The following is a 23,490-nucleotide window of genomic DNA, read 5'->3' as shown; positions in this document are numbered from 1 at the left end:
GGAACTGTAAATTGGTACATCCTGGAAAATCTCTGGGAATATCTATGTACTGCAAGTGACCATACACATACCTTCTGACTTAGCAATTTTAAATCCTAGATTCATACTCTAAAGAAATGCATGCTTATGTTCACCAAAAGACAGATACAGCAGGGTATGGTGGCACATGCCTATAATCCCAATAGCTCAGGAGGCTGAGGCAGGAGGGTCATTAGTTCAAAGCTAGCCTCAGCAAAAGCAAGGTGCTAATAAGCAACTTGGTGAGACCCTGTCTCTACATAAAATACAAAACAGGGCTGGGGATGTGGTTCAGTAGTTGAGTGCCTATGCGTTCAATACCTGGTACTCTCCTTGCACCAAAATGACAGGTACGTGAAAGTTCATAATGTGTTATCTGTAATCACCAACACACCCCAGTTTATATTAACATAGGATATGTAAATAAACTGTAGCATATTCATAAAATGGAATGTTATACAACTGCTGTCCAATATAGTAGCTGCTAGTCAAATATGAATTTAAATATAAATTAAGTTTAATAAAAATTAAAATTCATTTCTTCAGTCATACAACCAATACTCCACAAACTCAGTAGCTACTTATGACTACTGGCTGCTAATATTAAACAGTATAGATAGAAAATATTCTCAACACCAGAGAAAGTTCTATAGGTCACTACTGTTGTAAAGAAGTGAGAATACATAAATTGTAAGTAATAACATAGGTGAATCTCACAAACATAATGTTGATTGAAATAAACCAGATACAAAGTAATATCTACTGTATGCTTCCATTCATACCAAGCTCAACCACTAACAAAACTAAAGGTTATGAGAAGGCAGGATGGTGTCACCCTTTGGAGCCTGGAGTATTGGCTAGAATGGAGCATGAAGAGCCTTCTGAGGTTTCAGTCAAGCTGATCCAGATTAAGAGACAGAATGCAAATTTTTCATAACTGAAAATTTACACAAGATTCAAGACTGAGGATGTGTACATTTCTCTGGATTTAAGTTGTACTTCAATAAAAATTTTTTAAAAAGAAAGAAAAAACTCTCAGTTTTTGTTTCAGAGTCGTCTTCTTATGTCAATGAACTCAGCTATTCATCCTAGATAAGTGATATGGTGTGCCTTGGGATTATGGATTAATGTTAGGTAAGAAAAAGGGATTTAAAAATCTCATATTCTCATGAGCTCTGTAATGTTTTGAACAATCAATAAAAAAAATCTCATATTCATCTTCTATTTTTACATGACTGTCGTTGTTACAAAATGAATTAAGGACTACAATGGAACAAGAACAGAATGAGAAGAAGAAAATGTGGCTAGGACATATATGAAAGACATTAAAAGACAAAAGAAAGGATAGAAAGGGATTTCCAAAGCTGACATATTTACTGGAGACTCAATGACAATTAAACTCCCAAGAAGAGTCCTGGAGAGATGATAAAGTGGTCAACCAAGCTCAGAAAAAGATGGATGACTCATCAAGTTGGCCAGGAAGTGCCTTTAGAATTAAAAAAACAAAAAAAACAAAAAACAAAAAAAAAACAAACTTTAAATAAACTATTAAAGGAAAAAAAAAAGAAAACTCTGAAAAATTTGTAGATGCAGGAATAGCAGACTGTCTATAGTATTTAGCAGCCAGAAATGCTATTAAAATCACTGTCACCAGTACCCCCACAAAGGCTGTATCTGAGCTTGAACTCTGAAGGAACACACACACACACACACACACACACACACACACCTATGTAGATATAAATATTGTAATCACTTATGGGATTTAAAAGTAAAGCAAGAAAAATTCCTCCAATGGATTATAGTTCCCTGTCAAAACAAATCTGTTACTTATTGTCTGTTTTTTTTTTAATATTTTAGAATGGACACAAGTTTTAGAAAGGTAAAAGCTCCAAACTATACAATAATTTAACCACAACTTCATCTGTTTGTTCAAGTTCTGGAGGAAAATAGAGTTGGAAAAGATTTTGGAGGTTGTAGGGTCCATCACTTGCTTCACTTTAGCCAAATTACTTTTTAAAATTTCACGTCACTATTTTTGAACGCATTCAGATAAGGATATTTCTCTACCTCCCTTAGTATCCCATTTCAATGACTGTCATTCTGAGGAAACTTTTTCTGCGATACCTCCTAAATATGGTCTTATTATTTAAGTTACATTCTGTTTATTTTATTCTTAATCAAGATGTGAAGTTTATAGTGTTCATAGTCTCCATCATGACAATTCATCTAATTATTACTCCCAAGCGTCTAAAAATATCTACAAAGTATCTTCACATACTTTATCTATTTAACACTTGAAACAATCATATGATATTTTTGCCCTATTCTACAAATGAGAAAATTCAGACTGAGAAAGTAAAGAAACTGAGGCTCAGGGAAGAAATGTGACAAGCTCAAGGTTACTTAGCAATTAAATGCTTGGGTTAAAACTCAACTTTATCCTTCTTGTATAACCGTTACTAAGTCACTACTCCCCTGAATAAGACATTATATTTTAGGACAGGCTTCTATACAGAATAGAGAATCTTGTGTCATTTTCTGCTGCTATAAATTTGCCTTTTTTTTTTTGCCAGTGGAGGGCTGTGATTTTTGCCTGCATCATTCCCCTCATTCTACTAACTGTACCCAGATTTCCCCTGGGATTGTCAATCACTTTACTCAGCCTCCACCTGTCCAAAGAATCCAGGCCAGACAACTCAAGTACTTTTTCCAAGGAATTTGAATCTTGAGTAAGTGACAGAAGACTGAAACTTGTCAGAGCTCATCACATCTCACAGATGAGTTCCCCAGGCACTCTGATTTCAAAGGTCTAGTCCTTCAGCTTCTCCTCTCTTATCCCCATGAGCTCATATTACTATAAATTATTTTTCTACTTAAGTTGGGTAGTATTGGCTTCATAAAACAACTATCAGGATGAACAAATAAAAAGTATATATCTATATCTATTGATTCTGCCTTTATTGTGGGCTGTAATTAGATGAGTGAAAAATATCAAAATGAAATTAGCCTTTTGGCATTTTGTAAATTATGAAAATTCTCTCGTGCTGAAAAAAAGAAATTTCTTATTCAATTGATCAAAAATAGAAATAACTTGGTATGTTCTTCAAAATTGAAGTGTTTTGCTTTTTGTTTGTTGTTGGAAAAATGAAAAATGGCTTCTGAAATCCGGAATTTTTCAGGAAACAGAAAATTCAGAAAGCACAAGGTACTCTCCTGGGACAAGTCCTTCCCTAGAACTGTTCAAGAGGGACAATAGATACTGTACCACTGGTCCTCTGAGCATCCCTCTACCCTTAACCACAGCTTCATCTGTGGAGGAAGGGAAACAGCCCTCAAAACTCCTGCAAGTTAGTCAAAAGTAGCTGCAGCCAAGTTGCTAAATGAGCCCTGGTCACCAAACTTCCAAGTCTAAAAGGAGAAACTACAAGTTGATTATCTTTTATCCCAAATGCTTGGAACCAGAAATGTTTACAATTTTGGATAATGGAATATTTGCTATACATAAAGAGAGCTCAAATAACACACAGCAGGAAATACTCTTCATTGTGTTACATGAACAGGGCAAAGTTTTACCCTATCTTCTACATGACCATGTAATAAATAATCTTCCTATAAATTCTAATATCAGAGCAAGACCCTGAAAAATTCTTTTCAAGCATCTAAGATAGAAGATTTGTCGGTAAAACTTTGGTTGAGTTTATTAAATTTCAACATGTAAACCAGCAAGTTTGTATATTTGTGTTTGGTAAATAATATACATAACACACACGACAACTTGGTCAGAATTAATCATATTATCAACTGATTTTTGAGACTGGGAACATCACTAGCATTAAAAAAAGAGAGTGAAGAAAAAAGAAAAACAACTTCCTCCAACAGAATTTTTCTCACAACCACAAAGAAATAAGCATGCCACCTATTCCAGACTCTACACTGAGATTTCTGAAGAGCTTACTAAAGTTCAGGTACCCTGTTTCTGGGCTCATAAAGCTGCCCAGCTCTTTTCACATTTCAGAGTACAAGCGGGAGGGATTACCCGTGGAGGATTTCTCTGTTTCTTATGGAGACTCTTATTGCCATTGGAAAATGAAGTATGACAGTATCAATTAGATAAGAAACTGCCAGTGAATTTCAAGGAAACATTCAAGAAAAAGAAATGCCAGATTTTAAGGTCACCTGAAATATTCAGAAACCTTTGGATTATAACAGAGATGAAGGTACATAGAACTGCCTTGTTTTACCTCCAGATTCATTTTTGTGAGTTCTGTCTCAGTTTATGAGTCACATTGGGCATGCCAACTTTTGGCTATTACATACTGATCATAGAAAATGGAAATATCCTTTATGGATTTATCAAGAGTACTAAGAGAAGGAAAGTTCTTATTGAAGGTTTGAATATAATTATAGGTAAAAATGCAATGTTTTGTCAACAAATAGTGAGGCTTCCCATAAGACCTGCACCTATAAGCCCTAAGAAGCAAAGACAGCACCCACAGAGAATATATACCATAAGGGGATGTACTGACTAATAGGAAGGGAAGAAAGCAGAGTATAAAAGACATTTCTACAAATTCCAAATAGATTTTCCTTTCTTCAGGCTGGGGCCTCTGCAAGTGCTGGTACAACCTGGCATAGCAATAGTCCCTGCCTATGAGCTTTCTACAGGGCAACTGCAGTAAAAACTCTAACATAGAGTACCCTGAGATGCACCAACCTTCTTTAGTATGTGATCTCTATGATATTCAGAGGGTAAGCAATTACTGCATTTGTTTTCATGAACTAAAAATGTTAGATATTGAAAAGGTTAACTGTTTTCTAAGCCAAAAATTTTAATCATTTTATTTCTCCTAATCCTTTCTCAAGAGATTTTTATAAGTTTCCATTACTTTAACACAATTGAAGGGAAACATGTTGGAAAGGTATTGGAAGTGACAGATGGGCTCATGTTGAAATAAAATGAAGCCTGTGGCACTACTGAAAGGAAGTCACGAAATTCAAAATTAAACCAGACAGAATGGTCTTCAGCTTGTTTTTTTCTTTTTTTTTTTTTCAAAGAAACACAAACAGTAGGAAGTTGAAGCAAGGCCATCACCTCTTTGAATTCCTATACCTTGGCCACTCTGTATGATTCAACTGTCTCCTTAATGCAATGTGCTCCCCTGAATTTTAAACCTCTCTATATTTATTATCAAACATCCAAATACCAGTCTTTCACTAGCATCACTAAACACAACTCCAGTTTTTTGTAGGTATAACTTCAAAGATTTTTTTTTAAAAAAATGCATTTACAAACAACTCAACATCCATTAAATGTCTTAAGATGAGATGAAAAATGTACATTTCAAAAATCCACTGTGCATTCAAGACATGTGAAGAAGCCATTCTCACTGCTGCATTACTGTGGACCACTTTGCAACAGTTCCACCAAGGAGTCCCACCTACCTTGTTGTGCTCATACTTGTACGGGATCTTGAGTGTGTCCATAGCTCTGATCATGGCCTGCATTGCTGTGAAGATGTTCTGATACACCAGTTTGGTGAAGCCCCTTTTGTCTTCATCAGAGTATCCTGACCCATGGATGATTCTCATCTGCTTGATAAATGTACTCTTGCCACTCTCTCCTGTTCCTGAAATATAGACAACAGTAGCACATTAGACCACAACACTGTCTCAGTCTCCCCATAATTGAATTAGACACAATGGCTTGGATATGACATCCCTAAAACATGAACACTTAGAAAAACTGGACAAACCAGAGTCCACTTCAAAGGCAGATGAGCTCGAAAGAGAATAAACAAAATGAAAACCTGTCACCACTCAGCATGGAATTTTGATAGTGATATGTAACCATGTATCTTGTAAGAAATTATGATAACACCGTCTTTTAACATATTAAACTTGATAAAGCTCTTTTCCCTGGAGAATATTTGAAATGCTTCCAGAATTCTGATTTGCTTACTCAGGATTTAGATTTGGAAATGACAATACATTTGTATGAATGCTATTCAGAGAGATAAAGGAAAAAGGGCCTAAAATTTCTAGGCATTTCTCTAATGTTGAAATGGGATATAATTAGAGCACAGTATCCTGGAAAGAGAAGAATAGGGTTCATGTTTCTAGACAAGCAAGTATTCACCATATTTACATTCCCTTTCTGTTATTGTAAGCCTGACAGTAATACTTATCAGAGTCATATTAGAAGAAACAAGATGAAAAGAGGAAATCATTTCCCCAAATGTCAATATATGTATTCTACAAAGAAGCTAAAACTATCCATCTAAAAACTTCATTCTCTAAATAGAAGTGGCATTTTTTTCAAATTCCTTTCTCCTTCCCTATTCTCATTCTCTTTCAAATTATCTTAAGATTTCCAAAACAATAAATGACTTTGCTTTCTCCCAACAATGTGAAGAAAATAAAAATGTGCATTTAGATATTAAACACTGAAGAAGAGAATGAAACACAGGATAACCTTATGACCAAGAGTCTTAATATCCTTGCCTCCCAGGAGGCTAGGAAACAATAGAAAGAAAGGAAAGGACAGCAGGAAAGGAAGAGGAAGGGAGGAAAAGATAATCAGAAGCTAGGAATACTACATCTGTCCTAATTCTTTTTGCTTTTCTGATGGTTGCATTTCATTACTATCTTTATAAATAATCACAAAAATTCAAATAAGTATTACAGTTTTCATCAAAGGACTCTTAAATGGCTACAGATGTCTTGGTGAGCACAGACTCCTCAGATGGTTACAATGAAGAATGATTTCTACCGAGCGTCAAACAGGAGGTTTCTTTATAATTTTCCTATGACTTAATAAGGTTATATGGAATTTCTTGAAATATATATTTAACACTGCAATGTGAGTGCTATCACTTTTTTTTTTTAAATGGGTCTCATTATGTTGCACAGGCTCCCAAACTTCTGAGTTCAAGAGATCCTCCTGCCTCAGCCTCCAGAGTACTGGGATTACAGGTACATGCCACTAGAACCAGTTTAGCCTATTTTAATAGGATTAGTCTAAAGAGTTTCAAATGAATATTTTATAATCTCAGCAATGAATACTGGAAAATCACATAAAGTGTCTGAAAAGTAGAATCTCTAGTAAAAATAGTTACAAACAATTTCTTAAATAATTTAAATAATTCCTTAAAGAAAGAAACCAGTATCTTTACTTTCCTACGCAATTAAAAGAATGTTAAAAAAAAATTCTAATTGCTTCTTCATTATCACTGTCCCAGAGCCAAAGGTTTGATCTGAGGGGTCAACTGTAGACATATCAACAAACCACAATCTCTGTCAGTTCTTTCCACAACAAAAACAGAAGAGATCTTAATTTGTTAATTTAATGGTATAGAAAAAAAAAAAAAAAAGGAAAGAGAATCAGATAGTAGGACTTTGTTTCTCCTGGGACAACTTGAGGAATTTTTATATACTCACCCCCAAGGAAGGAAGGAAGGAAGGAAGGAAGGGAAGAAGTATAAATTACATTGGCTGGTATCTCATTTAAACCATGTTAGGCAAGAGCAGTCAAAGCTTAACATGACTTGGCCCTAGTTACCAAGCGCCTGGCACAGTCCACAGCAGCATATTACAATAATGCGGACTCTAAGTAGGGGCAGAACACAGGACCAATGAATGAACTGGGAAGAATTAGAAGGAGAAAAAAATAATTCAAACAAATCAACTCTATGGAAGATATTTTCCTGTTATTGGAAAACACACCCAAGGTTCCTTTCTCTTGCACAGTGCCCCAGGAGATTGGGGTTTCGGCTATGGGTTAACAACAGCTCTCTTGTCCTTTGCTTTTTGCTTGTTTATAAAAGAGGTCAACATGGAAAAGCATCTGACAATATAAGACCCCCAGAAGAGGCACCACCCACAGATTGCCAGCCAAGTTCAAGCTGATCCACAGAATAATAAGATACACTATGGTTGTTCAGACCACTAAATTTTGGTATTTTGGCTGGGGCAACATTGTTGAGAATTAAAGTAGGAATCTAAGTCCCGAGAAGCACTTGGCTCATAGGTGTTTGTGGAATAAAAGAGAACAGGGACCCACACAGACTAGCAATTGTCATGAAGCTTCAGGATATCTGAATACATGGGGGTTCCTGTAGGGTGGTACACTGGGAGACCACATGTAGATGCTTGCTCCTTCCCTCATACCTTGCCTTATACATTTCTTCATTGGGTATTCATTGTTCTCCTTGGTAATATTCTTTATAATACTGAAGTAGGGGAGGAGGAAGAAGATGACGACAAAACGATGATGACAGAGAGTAGGAGAAAGAGGGAGGACATGCGCCCATGCCTCCCTTCCATCCTAAAAGGGCACCACAGATGTGCTATGTCCCCTTCCAATAGCTACAGCTCCTGAAAGGTGGCCTCTCTGGGTTCTAGTAACTGCTCCCTTTCCTTGTCTAGCTCTTCTAGACCTTATACCCTGCACCTGGTCCACATCCTTGTAAACAGTTGCTTTATAAAACTCTTCTCAGTCACAACGTTAGAATGTGCCATGTGCTTCCTGCTAAAACTATGACTAATCAAATACTGAAAAGAAAATAGATTAATAAGATGAAGGATAGGGAATGGAGAGTTCATTCTCTTACTCTTCTTTCCTTCCCTCTATAAATCTTATTTATAAGGTACTCTCTAGTTTACAAAGTGCATTCTCTTCAGTAACTCACGCTCATGACACTTTTGTCAATGCCAACTGTGATGAAGAAACAGGTGTCACCCAGTGAAAAGAACGATAAAGTCCAAACCAGAATCCAGGGTTGCTAGCTCTTCCCCAAAGTACTAATGCACCACTGATCAGCCAGAACACATGCATCTGTGTGCATACACACACACACACACACACACACACACATCTCCAATACCAACAAGGAATAGAGTGGCTTATGCTTTTTAAATATTCCCTATCTTAAAAATGAAACAGAAATTTGTATTCAACAAATTTGTATTCAACACATTGACATTTAAAGTAAAGGCAAAGCTTCAGGTAACAGAAAATCTGTGTGGTGCAATACTACAGGTAGAATGATAAAAGTAATAAATTAAAGCATTATTCTGTACTAATATTAAGACAAAAAAGAAAAGTACATAAACTAAGACACTGAAAGCAACAAACTGTTTCTTTGTTCAGTGAAGTTCTATTGTGTAATAAGTGTAAAAAACAAATTTCAAATGCCTTTCCCCTATTTTTAAAGAATTATACAATATTCTCAGTTTGAGATAGTAAATTATTTAAATAATTTGCTCATAATATGAAAAAAGTGGTACAATTTAAAAAATTTTTTTAAACATTTTTTCAAATTACATAAAATTATGTTTTCCAATGACACATGAAAAATATAAGATGGTTTATAAGTTATTCACCTCTGAATTAACAAAAGCAGACTTTTCTACTAGTAAACTACTTTTGAATTTAGTAATGGTTATGTCCTTTCACAAAACAGGGCAATGAAAGGCACAAATAACTCTGAGCAATCTAAAGACATACAACTTTGTTTCCAAGACCAATGCAAAGTAAAATCTAGCAAAGAGAACTCATGTTCAAGCAAGGGAGCAGATTCTTACTTTTGCTAATTCGAATATAACAATTAAGTCATTTAATAATTTTAACAAGCAAAGCCAACACACCTGAGGGTAAGTCCCATAAAAACCCTGCTCTCTCCTTCAAAGCTCTCTATAAATATAGCTTTAAAAAAAAAATGTCCCCAGAAAAGTCATTTGTGCCTTTAGGCAAGTGCTCTGCCTTTTTTATCTCAGCTCACCAAAATACTCTAAAATGAGACTATTTAATAATCAAGCAACTTCATTTTTATGTATAACTGGATGTGAATGATACTAATTTATTTTTCTTTCCTACTCAGTAGATCTAGATAAAGCACAGAGGAATCCCCAGTTCATTTCACACAGACTTCCATCATAACAAACATTAAGTATACATTTAATATCCTACAATGGAATGTACATTACTTTGTAAGTTTTTAGACAATACTGTATTATTAGGTGCACACACACATACATACAAGCACTCATACAATCCCATGATTCCATTTTCGTCTTTCTATGCCACTATCTTTACAGCACAACAGGATTTCCATATACAAATGCTACCATAGGTTCATATTTACTCTATATAACCCATTGACATAAAGCACCAATATGTTTACAGTGATTATTTTACCCAATTGCAGGATATAATTGGCTGTTGCATCTTTCAAAAAAAGACTTTTAAGTCAGTCATACAGTATCAGTTTCTTTTCCTGCAGTGCTAGAGATTGAACTCACCCCTGAATGGCACCTTCTTAATGGTTACGAATTAGCATTTATTGTTGAAAAAAATCATGGACTCACTCATTTCTCACATTTAAACTGGCTTTTTGGACTACTCTCTTACCAAGAGAGCTCTAAAGGATGATCCATATATGCTACGTATTTCTCAATGCCCTAAAAATGTCACTACTATGGTCATTGCTCTGATGAACTCTGGTGCCTCAATTCCATACAAGTGGTCTGGAAAACAATCAGACACTAGGAACTCCAAGGTCCACCTGGTTCGTGCTTTCCATGCTACAACAAAGGAAGAAAATACATTTTAGCAGGGCCTCTCACAGGCTGAGGGAGGACCACACCACTTCCACTTTTTGTTTCAGGTTCCCAGGAAAAAGAAGAAATGTCAAAACAGAGAAACAAAAGCTGTGGTATTTAAAATTGTACAATGAATATATTCATTTCATCCTGCCAGGTACTTTCATGACTGTATTTGGAGATGTTGTCAAACCATCAGAAGTCTACAACTGAAGTCCTTAATGAATATGAAGGCTCAGGCCAATGCCCTGCCCTGTTCTCTGGATTGGCCAGCGCCCCAGTAAAGAATGGATAAAAACAAAACCCAAGTCTCACAGAGCTGAATTATAATTAAGCAACTGTACTTCAGGTCTGCTGTTTTAGGCCAAGAGTGTGAAACATGGAATCTCAGCACCACCAAAGCTGAACTTGGGCTACTTCCATGTAATCGTGGATAAAGTCAAAACATATTTCAAAGACAAATTTCCTAACTATGAGTACCTCATTACCCCACACCTGCACAGAATAGATTCACTGAGATGAAAGTGAATTAATAAGGGTCCAATACAATCCAATATTTTCCACATTCCAAGCCATATCTATTAAAATTCATATATTCTACCTTCTGCACATTCTGCTCCACTTAAATAATAAACTTTCATTTGAAACTAAGCATCTCTGACATCAAAGTCACCATACCTGTCTTTTGAAGGAAAGGGTTGCATGCACTTAACCTTTTATCCCCAGCACAGTCTCGCAAAAGACCCCAAACAGTTAAAAAAAAAAAAATGCAGCAGAAAAATTAATGGAGCTTAGTATCACTGACTGCGAGCAGAAACTGAATGGACAGGGAAGTCAGGAGTAACAAGAACTATCAATAATGAATAAACCGGTTAAGCTGTTTTTAAGGGGAATACAGGCAAATTTTTGAAAGTATTGGAAGATCACATGGTCCTGGGTATCTCAAAGTGGTTAAATCCTCCTAGAAAAGTTACCTGATAGTCCTTCCAAGATTACTCAAAGATGGAAGAGCTTTTCCAAGTATCTCCATGGTAAGTATATGTGTACTAAAACGAAGCAGCAATTGGTTGCAACAATCTTCTGAATATACTAAAAACCATGAATCTGTACACTTTCAAATGGTAGATTACATGTTGTATAGATTTCAAGCATTCCCTCCCTCTCTCTCTCTCTCACTCCTTCTCTCTCTCTCTCTCTCCCTCCCTCCCTCCCTCCCTCCCTCCCTTCCCCCCTCCCTCCCTATTTTAACACCAGTATAGTTTAGAGGAGAACAGGAAGTACACATGAAGTTTCATGCTAAAACCACTTCAGGAGGTTACTTTGAGCTGATTTGCTCAACCTTCCCCATCTTCCCCACTAGGAGTGCATGTTCACTCTCTTCTGTCTCTGGTGTATTTCAGAGGAACAAATTAAGGAGCCTTAAACTCTGATTTTACAAAAAAAGAAAGTGACTCATTAAAAGGTTCTGGGGGTTGACAGCTAATTAGGAAGAAGATGGACCAGCATCTACCAAGATCTCCTATCTGTTCAGGGTTCCTGATCTTGTATCTTAATACACTAAACATTTTTCCTATCTATGAAAATTGTAAATATTAATTACAGAAAACTTGCTGGATGTGGTGGCGCAGTCCTGTAATCCCAGGGGCTCAGGAGGCTAAGGCAGGAGGATGGTAAGTTCAAATCCAACCTCATCAACAGCAAGGTACTAAGCAATTCATCAAGACCTTGTTTCTAAATAAAATACGAAATAGGGCTGGAGATGTGGCTCAGTACTTGAATGCCCCTGAGTTCAATCCCCAGTACAAAAAAAAAAAAATTATAGTAAATTTCTGTAATTTGGAAAAAAAAAAAAAAAACCACTGGAACAATATTATGTTATTTTTCACTTACTGTTTTTCACTTATTATATTGATAATTATTTCATGATATTAATTATTATTCAAAAATGGTTAAGAATGGTTGTCTGGAAGATTCTCTTAAGGAGGTGTTATGATTTAACAATTCCCCGGCATAAAACATTTCAAATATTGCTAGCTTTCCACTTGTATAAATATTGTTCTGATAAACATCCCTAAACAAAAAATTTTGCCCCAATCTCTGCTTCCTTAGGAGAATATCATAGAAATGTAATTAAGTGCAAGGATGTCACCTTCTGTGATGGCCGTCCTAGAGTTGTAAGCAGCTATTTCAAGCCCTTCTCTTGTCTCTCCTTTGAAAAGGCTACATTTGCTGGACAGAGTGGCGCTCACCTATAATCCCAGCAACTCATGAGACTGAGGCAGGAGGATCACAAATTTGAAGCCAGTCTCAGCAACTTAGCTAGAACCTGTCTCAAAAAAAAAAAAAAAAAAAAAAGAACATTTTTTTTAAAGGGCTGGGAATGTGGCTCAGTGGTAAAGAATACTTGAGTTCAATCCCCAGTATCACAAAAATAAAAACAAAAATTTTTTAAAATATATTGACAAACAAAAAAGAATCTTATTTTCATTTACATCTTTACTTGTACAAGAGGCACATTTCATAATTTTCTTGCCCATTTGTATTACTTCTATGAACCCATCTTTAAACAATTATTTAAGAATTTGCTAATTTTTTAATTGTAAATAGACACAATATCTTTATTTTATTTATTTATTTTTATGTGGTGCTGAGGATCGAATCCAGTGCCTCATGCATGCAAAGTAAACGCTCTACCAATGAGCTACAACCCCAACCCATAACTTGCTATTTTCTTACAGTGTTTTCTTTTAAACAATTTAGTTTTTAGAATAAAATTAATGGTTGGTTACAAATATTTCCCCAACTTGTCATTTCTTTAAATTTTGTGCATAAATTTAGTATTTGCATTGAATTCATTCACCTATTTTCCTTTTGATTTCTTTCATTTATGTTCTTTAAATGTTTCAAATATATTTTATCCTAGTTTTCATGGTTTTATATTTTACACTTACCTATCTACACTTAAGTGCTGCAATGTTTTGTTTATAACTCAAAAAAACTTTTTCCCAAAATCATTCTACATTTTAAGGTCATGTTGTCACAAGAGTATTTCTAAACATAATGGAGTATCTGACCCTAACCAGAAGGTGATTCATGTCCCCTTATGTGTTCCCAAACGGTGATCAATAAAACATGTGGACCATGATGGGTCTTCTAAAATATGTCACCAGCACAGTCATTCTGCTGCCTCCTTGTCATGTTCCTGATAAAATCAGCAGACCAGCATTTCCATCCCTAAGCATTAGATTCACTGCACGTTTATTAAACAAACTCTCAAAAACAGCAAAGAAAATATTCCAGAATGTTAAAGATCCCAATATCTGCAGATACCAATCTGCAGTTTGAAGCATGACAGCAAAATCTACACCAATTTCTTTTTCCTTCTTTACAGTTTCAAAGGTAGACAATTCATTCTTACCTTAGATTTTAGTAATCTCAACATACAACTTTTTACTTTCCTTGTTGAGAATTGGTACTTAAAGATGAACTTAGTAATTTCTCTTTGGTATATCTGAATTGCCAGCATCATCACTTGTGCTTTGGGACCATTATTACATAAAATAAGGTTACCTGAACACAAGCACTACGATCGATCTCCTAACCAAGATAGCCATAAGGAACTTACAAGCTGGTAGCTTACACAGTGTGGATACACCAGACAAAAGGATGGTTCACATTCAGGCAAGATGGAGGGGACGGCATCAGATTTCATCATGATACTTAGAACAATGCCAATTTAAAACATGAATTGTTTATTTCTGGAATTCTCTTATTTAATACTTTCAGACCACAGATGACCAGGGGTAAATGAAACTACAAAACGTGAAACTACAGATAAGGGACTCCACTATGAGTTTTCAGTGAGTTAATCCAAGTAAAACAGGGCCTGGCACACAGTCAATAAACACTAGCTATGATTTATGGTGAAAAATAACTGAAGAAAATAGTATGATATGGGGCTGGGGGTGGAGATGCCAAAAACTGAGTAATCAAAAGAAATAGCATTTTAGTATTTTTTAAAATGAAAAATGCCAGGATTAGGGATATAGCTCAGTGATTACGTATGTACTTAACATGCTTGAAGTCCCAATCCCCAGCACCACAAGAAAACAATAAGCAACTTCCAGAAAACAAAACAAACTAACTACAAAAATAATGAATTTAATGCAAAAAAAGAAAATAAAATGCATGGTGAACAAGGCAGCATGGCTAACACTGTTCAGCTCCACTGCACTTGGCAACTAATAAACTAGTTAGTTATCAGGACCAACTGGGCAAGGTCCTGATTCAGTTCTCTATTCTCCCCCAAAAAACAGACATAATGATTCCCAATATCTCAATACTATTTTTTGATACTGGGGATTGAACTAAGGGACACTTTACCACTACGCTATGATTCAGTCCATTTAATTTTTATTTTTGAGATAGAACTCCACTAAGTTGCTAAGACTCTCCCTAAATTGCTGAGTCTGGCCTCAAACTTGTGATCCTCCTGCGTTAGCCTCCCAAGTCACAAATTAAGGGGATTATAGGCCAGTAACTCAATATTTAAAGCCACAGTGTTTGGAGATGTTTGATTTGAACTGCTTATTCATAATTTTAATGTGTGTGTCCTGCGTAAAAAATATTCTTCCAGGCATCAAGGATACAAGACAGACACAGTGCATTCATGTAGATAACATGCAAATGTGAACCGATGATATACTAATAAATGACTAATAACATATCTGATGGTAATGTGGAATATGTATTTAAAAATAAAAGGATAATGGAATACTGAGTGGCCTGGCTACTGCTTTAATTTGAGAAACCAGGCAAAGCCCTTCTAAGAAGGGGCACTAAAACTAATGCCTGCATATTCCGGATCCAAACACAACAAAGTCAGAAGGAAACAGCATTCCAGGCAGTAGACCAGCTGAAATGGGAGCTGAAGTGGGAACACATTTAGTTGACAGGTTAGCAGTACAAGGACACAGTGGCCAAGGCAGACATGGTGGGTAGTGAGGAAAGAGGTAGGAGGTAAAGCAGGAGTGCTGGCTGCAGAGGCAGGGGCCAAGTCACATGGAGCACTGCAGTTCAGGACACGAGATCAGGTTTTATTCTAAGCACACTAGACGGCTTTGGAGAGTTTTAACCAGGGAAATGATATGGTTTGATTTATGGTAAGAAAATAATGGGTTGTAAGAACAAGTTAGAGGGTATTCCAGTAATCCAAACAAAAAAAAATGTAATTTAGACAAAGATGGTAGGAAAACCAAGAAAAGTGACATATTTTAGATAATAGATAAGACATGAGCCATAACGGGAAAAAATGAAATAAGGAGAATGCCTATATTTCTGGCCCGCGTAGCTATATTCTTAGAGAAGTCTAAAGAAGAAAGCATTTGGGGAAAGAGTACATTCAACTTGAAATGTGTACTCATTCCAACCAAAAGCACTTTTTGTTCACCCGTAGGCTTTGCTGCACTGGAGGACACTCGTGACACAGAGGATGTGATTTATGTCCTACATTCTCAAACAAAGGCAAGGACGCGGCCATGACTGAGCTACTTATGCCAATGGATGAGTCAGAGCAGACTGTAAAGTCGGGGTTATAATTTTACTTCCTATGAGATAAATCAGCTTAGCCAAAGAAAACATGAAAGGTTTGGATCTTTAAGTTATGCGTGTAGACACAATACACACAAGCTTATTTTATAAAGTGGCACCATTGCTATATACATACTTCAGAGAAAACTGGGACGTTCATGGAACATTATTTAGAATGCATGAAGATATCATTAAAAATACCAAGTCAAAGCAACATTCTAAGAAAAGGAAACTCTTCAGACTAAATATCCACCCCACAGAATTTAACATTTATTTCTGTTGTTGTTGTTATTCTGGATAATAGAAAATGTGAATGCACACAATCCAGATTCTTAGGTCATAAAAATACAAACTGCATACTATAAAAGTGCAGTGGGTGGAAACAAAGAGATGCATTTTAGAAAAGGACTGTGCGATTCTCATCAAACCTGGAAATACTTGAAGAAAGTAAGAGAGAATGGCTTACATGATCCTCCCTAAAGGAGAGCAACAAATTAAGATTCAATGTAGAGAAAAGGCTCAACATGGATCTGAACTGTCATTGTCCACTTTACTTTACATTCACCAGGAGATCAACTTCAGGCAGGGGTGTGGCATGCAAAGAGCAGCATCTAGAGTAATTCTCCCCATCCCTATGGGAGACAAGAACCTCTACACAAATACTTAGCCTCTGAGAACTAATGGGCCAGGATAAACTCAAGGGTTCCCTCCAGCTTTCAGATTTTATGACTGTTTTTCTTTTCCGTATGATGTTGTACAGCCTTTAAAAGAAATCAGTTATATTTCACAAGAAAAATTTCATACTGAAAAATAATTTACCATATATTCAAATATTGACTCAAATGAATTTACTTAAAACTACAGGAGTCATCATTCAGGGTTAATATGTCAAGATATTTTTTTTCCCTTTACTCACATGGCTCACTTTGAGCCTGTAAAACTAATTTTTTTTTGAGGTAGGGGAATTTATGGTGCTACAGGGAACAAGCAAATACTGCTCCAATTTAGAGAAGCAATGATCTAGGATGTCTCACAAAATAAACAGGTTTTTAGATTGCAGAACATGGCTTTTTTTTTAAGTAAACTTTGTCTTGATAACTTAAATAATGACACTGAAAATGCTAAGAAGGACTTGTATATGGTCCCAGGCTGCCTTGTAGTCATAAAGTTAATAAAAGATCTGGAAAATAGAACAGTGTTATGAAAAACAAGAGCTATTAAATCTACTCCTATAGTGTTACTTACATAACAGGGACTTTCAGAAGTCCACTGTTCATGTAGTATGATGAAAACTAAACTTACAGAAATGTTTCCTTTTGCTTAAAAAGAACATAAATGAAACACACACACACACACACACACACACACACACAAATACACACACCCCAAAACTATGCTTTATTCACATCTTAAAATTCTCACTTGGGGGAAATGTTGATGTACATCAAAAACCATAGTACCTGCTGGGCAAGGGAGTCTCATGATTAGTATTAATACCACCCAGCAAGGACTCTTGAAACTAATCATTTCCAAATGGCTAATTTAGGAAGATCCAATAACTACGCCAGAGAGAGATACATTAGGACATCATTTGTATTTTCACTTCCCCTGGAAGCATAAAACAAAAATAATTTTTAAAATTCAGCCTTCTTGTAATGGAACAGTTACCATTGCAAGAAGAAGGAAATGGTCCCTTTGTAGTAGATGTTAGTGAATTTTCAAATGCCTCCATTATTTTAGATTTAAATTACTCCAAAGCAATCCAATGATGCTCCTTGTACATTCACATGTGCTGTCCAAAAAGAGAGGGGCAACATCTGGCACTACCAAACTGATGTCAAGACAATTTCTCCAAGCCAGTTAAAAGAGTTGCCCTGTGGTTTGTTTCATTAATTTAAATTCTGTCCTGTAATTTATTTAGCCTGACGGCCATATGTTTCTCCAGCACTCAAGCCAGTGACAGTAAGTCATTCAACAGAATGATAGAGGAGCAGGGCCTTTCCATTCAATTTTTCCAGAAATAGCAATGGTCAAGAAAAAAATTGCCTTTCTCCTCACTCTTAAGTAAACTGAAGATGGAAATATGCCTTCCTCTCACCAAAAAAAAAAAAAAAAAAAAAAGAATAGGCATTGCTAAGAAGGCTCATACCTAGACATTTACAGTATATAGGGACAAAACAAGAAAGGACAGACTTGAAACCAGATTTGCTCCTTGAGGAAATAAAATTAAAGAAAGTACAACAGTGCATTTTATTAACATTTAGTGAGGTTTGTACATATGATAACTTCTTACCATTTGACTGATAAAAGAAGAATTGAAACCAATTACCCTCTTAGTTTAAACTGAACTTCTCCTCTTTGACTAGGACCAATAAAACTGACCCACAAAGCAAAATTCTAGAGCTAAAGAAGATGCATCATAACCCAAGATAATGTACAGCACTTAGAAGAGATCTTAGTATGGATCATATGATCTAAAAAGGCTGTTCAAATTATGGTAGTATATACTCATATTTTTTAATAAACTTACTTAATAACATACTAATGTAACATTGGAGGTTGTGTGACAAAAGAGGTCTGAGTTTAAACACAAAAACCAATCATTTTCTATGCAACTTTATCTCTGAAACAGTTCATCACAGAAAAGATAGAATGAAAGCAGGGGATCAATAGACTATGTTTACTTAACTGAACCAATAATGAAGTTGACAGAAATTTTTTTAAATGAATGCAAAATATTTAAATGAATCCCAAAAAATGAAAGAAAAGGAAATACAGAATCACTAGGCCTTGCTAAATACAGTGATATTTTCTGGTATTTGTAAAATCTCTCTCACACAGAGATGGATTAGGACCTCAAAAACCAAAAACCTGAAGCCTAATGCTGAAACTAGAATAATGAATGACTGGCTTATGCTATTGTCTACCTGCAGCTTTCCCAAAAACATTCCCCATCAACTGTTTTCCCCCCAGTTGCTGTTGGACACAATACCTTTATTTTATTTATTTATTTTTATATGGTGCTGAGGATCAAACAGCACCTCGCATGTGCTAGGCAAGCCCTTTACCGCTGAGCCACAACCCCAACTTCACATCAATTGTTTTTTAAAGGCAATGAGTACACCACATATTAAATGGAATGATTATATAATACTCTAGATCTCCCACAAACAAGTGTTAAATATGGAGGTAAAGAAACTTCCCCTGGTCATGTATTCTTAATAATATTACTATTGAGGTGATCAGGAATTATTTATATTGTACCATAATAGATACGGGAATTTTACAAAATATGGGTAATGAACTTTCTTCTGTTTATTCAGATGAAACTCACATACCCTACAACTCATCCATTTAAAGCATACAACTCAAAGGGATTTAGTATATTCACAAATATGTGCTACCATGACCACAATTTTAGAACATGTTCATCTTAGTAGTGAAACCTCTAATGAGCCATCAAACAGCTAACAAGTCAAAATAATCAAGACTACTCAGCCAGATAAGCTTACTAGTAAATGTACACCATCTCCCCTTAATTTTAAAATATATATTTATATGTAGGTTTTGGTACAGTTGCTTTGCTCTTTTCCCACTTAACTTATGCCAGAGTGTGGATGTAATTCAACAGTCTATGAGGTGTGGTTGAAAATTTCTGAGCAGGAGTGAACTGCACCATAGGAGTCCATTAGGAAAACCAGAGACATGGCATAAATGGATAGTTCCATTTTACAAGGAAGACACAGAACAGAGAATAGAGCCAAAAAAAGCTCTTGCAAAGGCCCAGGCATAAAACTGTGTGGTGAACATAGGCAAAAATAAAGGACTTAATACTGAAAAGGCAGAACAGGCAGGCCATGCCTGTGGGAGAGTCGGAGGAAGAGGAGTGTAAGAGAACATCAGGATTCCAACATGGAAGGGTGGGAAAATGGTAGAGCCTATAGCCCCATCAGGGGATCCAGAAAGAAAACCTGGTGAAAGGGTGAAGCTGAGCCACTTTTCAGGTGCTACATTGGTGAATGCACTCCTATGCAGGATGTAGAAGTTAGAAATATATAGTTTTGGAAATCTTCCTCCTGAGGATATAGAAGAGGAATGCTACTAACAAAGGATGTTCAACCAATGTTTAAGGCAGGGGCCAAAAGCATATTGGATACTGATTAATGCAAAGTTCTAAATGCAATGGAAGGAACAATAGGAATCAGATATATAGAAGTGGCATGGTCCACTGTCCCTCTGCAGAGAAATGGTACATTAAGGAAGACAGGGCAGGCTGGAGGGATCCTGGGTAAGAGGGCCTGCACAGGCTGTCCTGAGAAAGACAAGAGTACAAATCAAGTCATTTCTGCCTTCCAGAATCACTTACCTCTTTCCTGCTATTCTCTCATATTAGTTGAGCCACTACACACTCCAAATACTATAAAGAAAGGATGAAAAAGGATCTAGAAATGCTGAATAAATACACACATTAAGGTCTTTTATGGCAACAGCCATTGTATTCCACCAAGAACACCCACTGGACCAGAAGTCTTTCAGAATTCTGTTACTGCATGCAACAGCTAGGCCTGAGCCATGTGTCTTTAGTTTGAGCAAAAAATTGTGATCCTGCATCACAAAGAATTGAATGTATTTCATTTCACCCTACTGAAAGTCATTTATTTTTACTGAAGTTAACTAACACTTTGGAAGAGTACAATCAGTGTCCTAAACTTCTAAGATTAAAGTCTTGTGATTTTACCACTTTGGAACAATATAAAGCTTAAGCAATTCCAAAACACTAAATAAGATCCTCCCTTTACTCTCCTAATTCATCCCCAGAAACCAATAACCTAAATCACAAATCATTAGCCATAGGAGAGAATCAATTTGGGAGGAAAAATCATTATAAATAAACTTTAATTTCAGCCTAATTTTTAGGCTGACTTATTGTTGTGTCCAACCAAATGAGTAAGTCTTCAGAATCAAATATATAATGCCACAGTAAGACTATTTTATAGTCATGTGTTGGAGACATGGTTATTGAACTCCTTCACCCATTAAGAATACAAAACCATGTAGAAAGCAATGACCTCCCCCCCAGCTCCCTACATAGATATTTTGCAGGGCAGGAAGTGCCAGGGATTGAACCAGGCACTGGACTACTGAGCCACATCCCCAGCCCTACTTTGTAGTTTATTTAGAGACAGGGTCTCATTGAGTTGCTTAGCACCTTGCTTTTATTGAGGCTGGCTTTGAACTCGGGATCCTCCTATCTCAGCCTCCCCAGCCGCTGGGATTGCACTTGTGCGCCACTGCACCCAGTCCACATAGATTTTTTTTAAATAAAATCAAAGAAGTAACTCTGATTGGATTACTTAACACATATGATATCCTGACAGTTAAGGAACAGGATTACCATATAATTTATCATCCTTAATGGCTAACTTTTGAGAATAAAGGGATACTATTAAAACTTATGCTAGGATCATTGGCAAACTGGGACACACATGATTGTCCTATTAGTAATATCCTGAAATAAAAAAAAGTTGAAACAGAACATTTAAGAAGCTTAAGAAAAACAATAGAGGTGAATAATATGGAATATAGAACAAAAATGATTATCAGCACTAGTTCACAACCCTAATTTTCCTTAGGGTGCATACTACAGAGGGAGAGCTGGCAAGGTAACATCCCCACTGAAGTGGCATACTTTGCATAGATTCTAGACTGGGCCTTCACTGTCTCACAATAAAGAAAAAGAAAGGAAAGTGTTCAAAGCACAGTCTATTCTCTTTTTTAAGCAATACCTTACTATGTGATCATAAAAGAAAATGAGAAGCCTATTTCAATACTAAAAGACTAATTAGTTATTTTATAAAAGTATTAAAATTAAGATAGGTCCACAGAAATGGGAGAACAGATAAACTTATTTTTGTCAGCTCTTACTGAAGGAAGAAACTCTACAAAGTGTACGAAGTTTCATAACAAACAATAGTTGAGGAAGACTTGGAGAGTTAACAGTAATATATATAATATTTGAAAATCAGATTTTAGAAAATGAAAAATCTAATAAAAAATAAGCAATCCAAAAATAATAATATTAACCAATTAAAATATAATAGCCTCACTGGGATTAAAAGAACTACATATTCAAATGGCAATGATTTAATTTTTTTACTTATTAAATTGACAAACATGTTTTCTAGGGGGAAACTGGCATTCTATGTACCAATGGGAAAAATGCAAATAGCTACATTGTTTTTCAGGGAAATTCAGCAATAGCTATCATGTCTTAAAATACTACATTACATTCTTGCCCCAGAAATTCTACTATTTCCAACTTTTTCCAAGGAAATAGTTATATATTTTGCAAATATCAGTTAGAGGATATGTATAAACATGTATAATTATAAACATCGAAAATTGAAAGCTAAAGCCAAGCACTGTAGAGCATTCCTGTAATCCAAGCACCTTAGAAGGCTAAGGCAGGAGGATTACAAGTTCAAAGCCAGCCTCGGCAACTTAACGAGGCCTTTGGCAACATAGCAAGGCCTTGTCTCAAAATTAAAAAAAAAAAAAAAAACATTTAAGTGCTGGGGACGTGGCTCAGTGGTTGAGCATGGCAGCTGTGTGTGTGTGTGTGTGTGTGTGTGTGTGTGTGTGTGTGTGTGTGTATGTGTGAACATTTAACAATTGGGAGCACTAAAAATAAAATGGTGGCCCATTCATAAGGGAAACCCATGCAGCCATGAAAAGTAATATTTTATTGCATTTAATTAAATATGAAAATGTATGTGATATGCTACCAAATGAAAAAAATGGATTATAAATCCTTCTGCAAATATCATACTTGATCTTGAACATACACATACACCATTTCATATAAAATTATAGGCACGACAGAAAGATTAATAATAAAATGACAAAATGGATTATCTCTGGATGGTAGGATAACTTCTCTTTTTTCCCTATTGCTAACCTGGGTGCTGCCAATTTAACAAACAAAAGAGGCATTACATTATAAAATGTAAAAACTTATTAAAAAGAAATTTTAAAATGTACATTCTACCTCCTTCCAGAGGAACCTACATCACAGTATAACAGAGTTGGTAAAAGATCTGAAAGATCATGGTCTTTGATGATGTTAAAGATAAGATGGTTTAGAGCCCTATTTGGACTTCCTCAAGACTACAACCTGGTAAAGATAAAAATACTTAAGAAAATCTCAAAGGGTGGTCAAGAATTCTACAAAGGATTGACTGTACTAGTGAATCATACTAAAGATAACTTGCCATTAGCAGA

General features: G+C 35.8%; 1 protein-coding gene across 1 annotated transcript in view; it reads right to left on the bottom strand.

Annotated features, from left to right (window-relative positions):
* Positions 1-23,490, bottom strand: part of LOC101971998 (guanine nucleotide-binding protein G(q) subunit alpha) — a 279,733-nt gene that overhangs the window by 171,644 nt on the left and 84,599 nt on the right. Inside the window, exon 2 of the mRNA XM_078047445.1 lies at positions 5,464-5,648. Coding sequence (XP_077903571.1) covers positions 5,464-5,648 — 185 coding nt within the window. The remainder of the gene's footprint in view (positions 1-5,463; positions 5,649-23,490) is intronic.

This window comes from Ictidomys tridecemlineatus, chromosome 4 (assembly GCF_052094955.1).
Source record: "Ictidomys tridecemlineatus isolate mIctTri1 chromosome 4, mIctTri1.hap1, whole genome shotgun sequence".
Lineage (NCBI taxonomy): Eukaryota > Metazoa > Chordata > Mammalia > Rodentia > Sciuridae > Ictidomys > Ictidomys tridecemlineatus.
The sequence above is the reverse complement of the archived record's forward strand: the minus strand, read 5'-3'. Positions and strand labels throughout refer to the sequence as shown.